The 9,691-nt window shown below is 35.7% G+C and overlaps 1 protein-coding gene across 1 annotated transcript; it reads right to left on the bottom strand.

Moving 5' to 3' along the window:
- Nucleotides 1-2,861: 2,861 nt before the first annotated feature.
- Nucleotides 2,862-9,142, bottom strand: LOC113751135 (mediator of RNA polymerase II transcription subunit 27). The gene is made up of 7 exons (XM_027295012.1): nucleotides 8,795-9,142; nucleotides 7,778-7,943; nucleotides 5,484-5,913; nucleotides 3,771-3,830; nucleotides 3,577-3,645; nucleotides 3,420-3,463; nucleotides 2,862-3,342 (listed from the first exon to the last, which is right to left on the bottom strand). The coding sequence occupies exons 1-7, from the start codon at nucleotides 9,087-9,089 to the stop codon at nucleotides 3,165-3,167; spliced, it is 1,242 nt and encodes a 413-aa protein (XP_027150813.1). The 5' UTR covers nucleotides 9,090-9,142; the 3' UTR covers nucleotides 2,862-3,164.
- Between the last annotated feature and the right edge of the window lie 549 nt (nucleotides 9,143-9,691).

The raw sequence follows: 9,691 nt of genomic DNA, 5'->3' as shown, positions 1-9,691 counted from the left end.
TGAATTTGAATACTATCTATGTACTTAAGGCTCATATATATATAGGGTGGTGTGGAAGAAGGACAATAATGCTATTGGTTTAGGGGCTTGCTTAAACTGTCAAGCTTGGAATTTATGTGAGGAGACTTGATACTTTGGCAAGGCATATCAAAAAGGAACTTGGGCTCCTGGTACAGACTTACATTCATAGAGAAATTGGAGACACTTTTTAGATCTGGCCATGTGACTTGTCTTGATGTAATTGGTAGGTAGAAATATACATAATAACCATAGAAGATGTAAATTGCTAAGAAACAAATATTATATGAAATGAAATGTACAATGTGACTAAAGCAAACCATTAAAATATGAAATGCGATCTTAACTGTCACATAAACTAACTCCTAAAAAATTGTCGTAGAAATTACTTGCAGTGCTTAATCACTTTTATTGCCTTTCCAGACTTTAACAGCTGGTCCTTAACCTCGTCATTCTTTTTGTTCTTTTTGGTTTTAGGTATGGTGGGGGAAAGGGTGGGGAATGACACTTTTTTTCTTGCTACATGTAAATACAAAAAAAGAAAAAACCCAAAGGTATCTAACCATAGAAAACAACATTTTTTGGGAGTGCCATATTTAATTTTACAAGAATTACAACCGTAGTAGGATATTAGTAATAGGTTTTTGTTTTTAAAGTTTCAATATTTTGGCCATTAGACTTCCTAATTTATATTTATCTATCCTCAACTCAAACATATTTGAGCACTTGTACTGCTGAAAACCAGAATCAATCTGAGACTGATCGAAGACGTAGGAGAATGAAACTATATAAAACAGTTACTGCATTAAAGGACAGCCTACCAAAACCCTACTGGTGCCACTATCTATACAAAATATTAATTATAATCACTTTTAGCAAAAAGTATACTGTTTCCTTACAGAAAGTAAGAATGTTTTTGCAAATAAACCTAATTCCCACAGTAACTTCAAAAGCCGGTAACTTTTGAAGTCCTGCGAGGGACTTATCTACCCAAACACCCACCCTTCCCAATCCGATGTGGGATAGAAAACCCCACAGGGTGCCCTGCTGCTAAGAAGTAACTACCCCCAAGCCCCTGGGAATGAGTTTTCTGTTTCCTTACATTTTCTTACAGAAAGTAAGAATGTTTTTGCAAATAAACCTAATCCCCACAGTAACAGCAAAAAGTATACTGCGGGCCATATTTTATATGGTGTTAACCTTTGCATGTCAAGATTATATTGGTTTCAAAAGAACACGTATCAGTGAAGACAGAGAGAGAGTTTTTGAAAGTTGAGGATTGAGTCAGGTGGGCTCTGCAACTTTTGCAATTCAAAGAGCATATGTTTCTTGGCATCTTTGTTTATTTTAACCTTTGCTTCAAGAGAAGGAGAAGCACTGGAGATAAAGTAGATTGGCAAAGAAAGTTTGGGTGCTGTTATATATAACAAATTTTATTACACGGTTGCAGTATAAATACATCATCATGCACCCTTTCAAAGACCATCGTAGTTATCTTTGAAAAAGACCAAATTTTTACTCTGGGATAATCTGTAGCAAACAAATTAATCTGTTTTTCTTTTCCCTGCACTGTTATCCTTTTTAGCTAAAATTAAGGATAGAATACAAAATCCTATTGTAACTTTACTTGGAAAGTTTTCGAATGAGTGTCTAGAACTCAACGGTGGATACCCTTCAATATTAGGGAAAGAATGTGAATAAATTGAGAGAGGAGAGAGAAGAACCTTTGCTGGAAGAGTTGGACTGTTTTTTTTTTTTTTTTGGGAGCTTGGTGGGAAAGTAGGAGTTACTAGTCTTGCTACCCCAAACTTCAATATGCGATTGAAATTTATTAGTGATTTGTAAATATGTTTATGTCTGCAATGATGCTACACCTTTCTTTGCAGGGATTTTAATGTTTGAATGGTTTTTTTTTTTAACAGCATCTTTCTTGGTAAATGTGTCTATATAAAAAGATAGTTATAAATCGCGTTTTAACTTTTTCAAAAACATGTTCGGGGTCCAAACGAACGGAGTAATGTGAACAATGCATGTCTAAATTAGTTGAATTACTTTATAATAAAAAAAAAAAAGAGTTAGTTGATTTACTAATGGTGATTGCATATATAGAATTGCATTATTTGATTGAATCAAGTAATTGCAGGGTGCAACTTGATACAACAAACAGTTGAATAAGTCACACTGATGTTGTTAGATCACATTTTGAGAAGGATCATGCCAGTCTGGAAAAAATTGTTCTCATAAACTCTATTAAAATCAAAAGGGATTGGCGTGGCTTGTAGCAGATTTGGTTCATTCTTTGTTATCTGTAGCTCACCAAGGAAAACAAAAATTAGACAAATTTCATCTTGAATGTGCTGAGATTAAATTCAAATATCTCCTAAGATTATCATGACATTACCTAGGCCTAGACCAATTTTTGCGTAATACACAAAATTAATTCATTAACTTGCATAAAGCTGCCCATCTCACATTGGTAAACAGTGGCAAGTCACTATGACTTTATAAAGCTAGACAGATCATTGCAATTAGGATAAGGATAGAAGAAGCCAGTTTAAAAGATAAAATTGCACACCGTGTAAATGACTCTTACAGCTTGTTACATTTTGCAGCAGACTGAGAACTTATAAAATGAAGTAAATTACATACATTAGATTGATAATTGGTCCATCATGTTCAGGATATAAATTACACATAATTTTTGGTTCAGTTTTTTAACAAAGATGGAGTGGAACTGCAGCCATATTCATGATAAACTGAAACATAGATAGACATTTAACTTGTAAGATAAGATAGCAAGATGAAATGTAAAGACATCTAGTAGGTACCTCAAGAAGATCATCTTCAATGCAAATTAAAAAAGTTCATTGCCTATGGCAAATAATAAAATGTTAGCTCAAAAATGTAACACCATGAGAGACCATTTCAATTATAAAAGACCTCTATTTTCAGCGTGTACCCAAGTGAAACTAAACTAAAACCTAGATTACAACATTTAATGAGCTTTTCCTAGTTTCCTTAGATGATAAACCTATGACAGCTATGAGCTAACCAAAACAACATTCACAAGCACCTATTACTTCATTCTGTGTACATGCACTAGAGACAAGCCTATGATTAACAATGGTTCAAATGTATAAACTAGCTTATGCTGCTTCTGAATAGCAGGCAACATGAAAAGCTTCTATGGGATTGGCACTTTGATCCTCACTTGAGGAACTCTTGGATGAAACTTTACCAGCAGAAAAATGTCGGTAGGGCCGAAAAACTGGGGGCAATAATAACCCTGATTGTTGGTCCATAGTTAGCAGTCGGCCGCACTTGCTGCACAGAACCCATTCAGGATTTAATATCAAGAGGGAATAGCAGCATAACGACCAAAACAGTAAGAGAAACTTCACCTGCAAACTTTTGTAAGGATAGTCCGATAGCTGCAGACCCAATGCTTCAAGAACATAACAAAATATATCAAAATTTTGACTTATGGTTTCGTCACAGCAAGGCAAAAATAAAATTGTATGTTACCAGCTATCAAATCTTTAGAAAAATTATAATTACCAATAGAGTATATAAGGCTGTTTCAGCATTAATACCAACAAAATATTGCAAAGCCAAGGAAGCATGTTCCTGTTACAGGGAAATATTAGTGCATTCCATCAATGATAAATCAATGTCAAATTCCATCAACAACACCAGCAAAACTGTGCCAATAAGAATGTATGGCCACATGCAAATGGTAGCCAAAGCCATACCGTAATATGCCGAAATACATTATAAGCTGAAAACCCCCTAGCATGCATGTAGCTGCCACCCTTTACAAGCAAAAAAATAGTAATCCGTCAAAAGTTATCATTACTCTAAAATTAAAAAACAGTGTTTAAATAAGCAGAAGAAACAAGATACAAAATATTCCACAAGTTTTACAACTAACCAAAAAGAAAGATAAACGGAGAAAAAAAAATGGGGAGGATGTTTTGCAAACTCAAAACTAATGGGGGGAGGGAGGAGAGACAGAGAACCAAGAACACCTTTTATCTATTTTAAAGCAGCATAACAAAGAACATGATTTTAGAACAAAGATTTTGCAGATCTACTAGGCTTCTTCTTAACAAAATCTATTATACCACATTTTGTAATACTGTTTCAGATAGGAGTTAGCTGGAACCTATCTTGCTAAGTAATCCATCAAATTATGGAGTCGAGACAACACAAGGGAGTAAGTTTAGTCAAGCTCATAATGACTATTTTTGAGCTTGATTAGTACACTAAATCAAATCAGTTTAACGTTTAAAAGTGCCAATGCCAAGTGAGCCAGTTGAGTCCAGCACAGTGCTAACATGCAGACCTATAGTTAGAAAGAATGGTCGAAACTCAAATATTGCAAAATTGTGTTCCTTGTACACAATTCTGTTAATTATTAAAACAGCATTTCTTTCAAATTTTATCCATTCCCATTTTCACCAAAAGATTCTGTTTTTCTACGCAAAGTCTTCTTTTCTTCAAATGAACAATATGTCATACCGCGACAATCAATTCCAAAAAATCTAGATCGTATTAACTTTTGATTGGTTGAAAAGTAATTCATAAGCTTTGCATGTATTAAACCATATACAGCATTCATTGCGAAAACATCTCCAGATCGAGTAGGCTGCAGTCACAAATGCTAAAACCCTGGACAGTTTATGAACGTTAAAATGTATATACTGGGAAAAACACAATAGACAAAATTACACCATGTTGCAAATGCCATACACCTAATCAATTGCATATTCTTTTAGCCAATATTAATGAAGATTTTAGAAACGAGTTCATGAAAAGAACAAATGGATGCCATAACCAAAACAGGAAGTGTGAGTGTGTGTGTGTGTGTGTATCCTTTAGAAACATCACATTTGCATATCACCCCATTTGCCAATGGTAGGATAAAAAGTCCTTTCCTAGTTCACAACATTTGCCATCTCATCTACCATGTGCGTACCAAATAAATTCCGTGTTGGATACAAAAGGTGCTAATAAAACTTTAAGTTGTTTGAAATGAACTTTACCAGTTCTTTTTCTACAAAAGGAACACATTAACTCATAAGCAAAAGAAATTGTAAGCCCGAACACAATGTAACTTATCATCATGCATCCTACCAACTTGTCATTCAGACTGCATTGCTAGATTTTTTTTTTTTTTTGTTCTCTTTTTTTTTTATAGTGTGTGCTGCTTTTGTTCTAATTTAAACAATCACACCTAACTTCACAGATATCAAATGTTAATCTCAATAGCAGAATATACCTAAGAATTCATTAACATAGGTTCTCTACAGGTAGATATTCAATTTGCTCATGAAACATCCATAGCATTCAACCACTTCATGGCAACAATGACTTATGCATGGAACATTAAACACATGAATCAAACTAGAATACCACAGCAATGACGAATTCAAGACATTTGTGCATCTGAAAACTAAGATCACCTCATCTGGTGAGAAGAAAGCCACAGCATCAGGAACAGTGGAACCGGATGGGTGCAATGATATTATAGCTCTAAAAATAGACGGAAACAGCAATTCAATTACAGAAACCTTATCAGCAGTGACATTGCTTACTGATCCCTGTCTAAATTTACTATGAAATCCATGATCCTTTGAAGACTCAATTGAACTTTCACAAGAAGGAAGCAAGGAAGCTCTTTTCAACCATTCCAAACGCTGGTATGTAGAAGTTTTGACATTTGGGACCTCTTTTTCTACAAGGGTAAGAATATCTGATAGTGTTCTCAGTTCACTTAGCTCTTCTAACACTACAGGAGCACAATGTTTCTTTTTAGCAGATTCCACACTAGCAGCATCATCAAGGTGAGGAAAAAATCTTCTTTTCTGATCAGTGAAAGCCTTGAGAGCCAACCTGCAGACATTCCAAACCTATAATTCAGAAGAGAGAGAATAGCATTCGACAGCTAACAAAGAAGGCAAAAGATACACCATTGAAGAGAAAATCAAAGACTAAATTGAGCTAAGGTTGGTTATATGCTAACAGAGCCACTACGTAGGATACATATTTACATGCCAGCACACCATTTAATGCTATTAACTGTTATATCACCAAGTACTTATCAACCTTAGGAATAAACCCGCAACCCATGACTTGAATGCCATACAGCTGCTACAGGCCAGCAGCCAGTGAATTGTAATGTGCTCAATTTCAGTCCTCTTATTTCCTCGACTTACACTAAGAATTTCTCAGAAAAACTGGGGATTGGAGAATTCAGAAGTAGCAATCTATGTTACATGGACTCAGGTGCGGGGGTCGGATATGGGTGCCTGTCGAAGTGTCAAATTCGCATATTTGAAAATTGTAGGATCCGGAGATATGTGTCCAATTTTGGGTACAAGTGCGGGGGTGCGCTCCTTAAACTCATAGATGGATAAGATTTTTAGAAATAAATCATTCTAAAATTTATGCACAGTGACGTATAAAGAGTATTTTAATAAAAAATTTCAATTAAATGTGCAATTAGGTTGAAAAGAACCATAAGCTTGGTTAGAAAGGTAATATTTTCAAGTATGAGGGGCTGAAATTATATTAAAAAGTGCAAAATTGTAAAGAGCTTAAGTTACTTGTTGAAAATGATAATTAAAGTCAAAATACAGGGATTTAGTTGCAAAATAAATATCATTTTTAAACCCTATATTCCTCATCCCTCATTCAGCAGTGCCGTCACCTCATTTACAGAGCATTTAAAACGAATCAAACACAGCACCTCTTCTCCAAAAACAAAGCCACTCTTACTCTTAGATGCAATCGTTGCTACAATCCCATATCCACCAATGAAAGAGAATCAACAGCTCGTATGTATCAAGCGAAAATACAGCAGGTGTCGTGAGTATTTTTCTATTCAAATCTCTAGCAGCTTTCTCCTTCTTTGTTTCTCCTCCGCAAAGCCACCCTTCTTCCTCTTCCACTCTCTTACCATCTCATGTGACTTCTTGTCCATCTCTTCTCTGCCATCAACATCACATCTCGTACATCTCACAATAGTCAACGTATCCAAAAAAATTTTACCACATCAGGTACAGATTCCATACCCATACCCGTGTCATATCCGACACGGGTGCGCCTGGGGTGAATGGTGAGTCCGTGTAACATAGGTAGCAATAAGAACCCAGAACCAATTACTTACGTGTCAGATCATCAAAGAAACTCGTATAATTTGACTTAACAACACAAACACCTGCTAATACAAAAGAACAATACGGTATAACCAGCAAATTATGGCTCTAAAGCACATAAAGAGAAGCCCCAAACTGGCATGGGCTATGTAATGAAGCTCCGTTCTTAAACCCAGCAAACACATCATTATACATGTGCAGCAAAGGATTACAGAGGTTAACTACACATAACCTACAAAGCTACATTTAAGTCATTTTTTATATCTGTTTGTCCTTTTCCTGAGGAGATAACAGTATGCAACTCAAAAGCTGAATATTTAGAATTCTCAGACTTGTAACCTCTCTATTCACTGTTCAGGAGTTCCATTTAGCAGAAACTATGCAAATTCGTCCTTTTATGAAGGTCGGCACAGTGCAATATTTTACAATCTGACAAAGAGGTTGACTTTCGAAAAAAAGCAAAGACAGGACATGATGAGATCAAATCTAGCTAGAGGCTCCTAACCTCTAGCAATATATTGCATCCACAAAGAATACCAATAAGACATTAATAAACAAAATACGAATTGATTGGGCCATGTTAATGAAATAATATTTACCGAGTTCTGTCTACAGCAGATGCACCAGCCTGACCAGCAAGTTGACGTTTCCATGCATATGCAACAACAGCACCATCTGGACAAACCAGAGGCATATGAAGACCCCACGAATTACTTCTGGAGCGAAGAGATTCATTGAGAACCCCAGAATCCTCTAACTGCTTACCTGAAAAAAGGAAAATGTTTATTAGCACCTGACAGCAAGAGCTAAGAATGAAAAAAGGGTGACATAGATAACACTAACATCAACTAGCAACCTCATTTATGAATCTGTTCCATTTACATTATTTAATTCCTCTTCCACATACATAATTCAGGGGCTTTCCCATCATCTTCCTATCCTCTTTCATTTTTAAGGAACCTAATCAGTCCTTTTTCACTTTTCCTTCCACACATAAATGGACCGCACTCTCCTTTCTATTCTCGTTGGTGGTATTTTTATCCATCTCTAGCCAAATGACGCTTCGTCAATCTCCTCTATAATCAACATGACAAACATCGACATACATACCGTGAATAATCAAGACCGTTATCTTTCTTTTATCTCACCAAATATGACCCGGCTGCTTCTCTTAATAAACTGTTTCCTGGGCAATAAAAGTTCAAAAGCATGTAAATAGCTTGCCCCTGTCTCCGCCCTCCCCTTGCATTCACTACGTAACAATGTACCATATTTCGAACATAAACAAACCAAGCACCTCAATAAATCTAAAATAGACAAGCACAAGCACACAATCTTCAAACTTTTTCGGACAAGTACAAACTTCAAACTTTATCTATTATGTGAACTTAAAATACACTTCAATCTTCAAAATCCTATTCTTTATCATAATCATTCAAAGAAAACGCAAAAACCAACACTAGCATTCAAATCTTCAGAATATCGTAACATTTTCTATAATTCAAAGCGCAAAAATCCATAAAAATTAACAAAAATTATTTTTAAATTATTTTAAAAGAATTTGCACACTAAACTTAACAAGCACACGCAGAGATGTGCAGAATATATATATATACCGATGGTGCGGAGGTCTTGGAGGTATTGGCGCATGGAAGCTTCTTCTTTAACGATTAGCTGCAAGGGTTTGGAGGATTGCTGATGCGGCTCGGAGGCAGCAACGAAAAGGGCTTCGAGGAGGCGATCGGCGCCGATTCTGATGTCAGCAATGAGGCGGCCAGCTTGAGCTAGCCGGTCCATGGCTAGCGCGACCTGTTTCGGTGGCGCCTCAGCAGTCTGTTGGTCACTAGACGGTGCTCCGGCGGAAATCGCCGCCGTCTGTGGTGGTGCCGGAGATGACTGCTGCTGTTGCATTGAGTCTTAATTATGAGTTGTGTTCTGATTTAGGGGTTTTGAAAGGAGCGGAAATTTTTAGTTGGGTTGGGTTCAGACGACAAGGGGAAAGGCGAAAATAAATAAGTACACTATAATTTTAGTGAAAAACAAATTGCTAAGAAATTAATTAGGGTAAAAAATAAAAAAGCCCCGTGATAAATCTATACATAAAAAATCTCACGTTTAAATTATAAAAGTGACAGAATTCATTAAACTTAACGGAAATGACTTATTGAAATCTAAAAATAAACTTATACCTAATTTTTAACAAATATACCTATTCTGCCCCTTAACTCTCAATTCTCCCTCTCTCTCGAGAATAAAATAAATGATTTTATTGAGTTGTCTTTTATTTAATTATATCAGAGCATTTTTGTCATTTCATTCATTTTCATTAAATTTAACGGATTTCGTCATCTTTACAATTTAGTTCAATAAATGAGGTGTCGTGTTGTATATTTTAAAATCACGAGGATTTTTCTATATATTAGATTTATTACGGATTTTTTTTATTTTTTACCCAATTAATTATTGGGCCAAAAACCTTAAAACTGTCCCTTCACCTTACATTCTATTCTCCC

This window comes from Coffea eugenioides, chromosome 11 (genome assembly GCF_003713205.1).
Source record: "Coffea eugenioides isolate CCC68of chromosome 11, Ceug_1.0, whole genome shotgun sequence".
Classification (NCBI taxonomy): Eukaryota; Viridiplantae; Streptophyta; class Magnoliopsida; order Gentianales; family Rubiaceae; genus Coffea; species Coffea eugenioides.
This window is presented reverse-complemented; position numbering and strand designations above follow the sequence as displayed.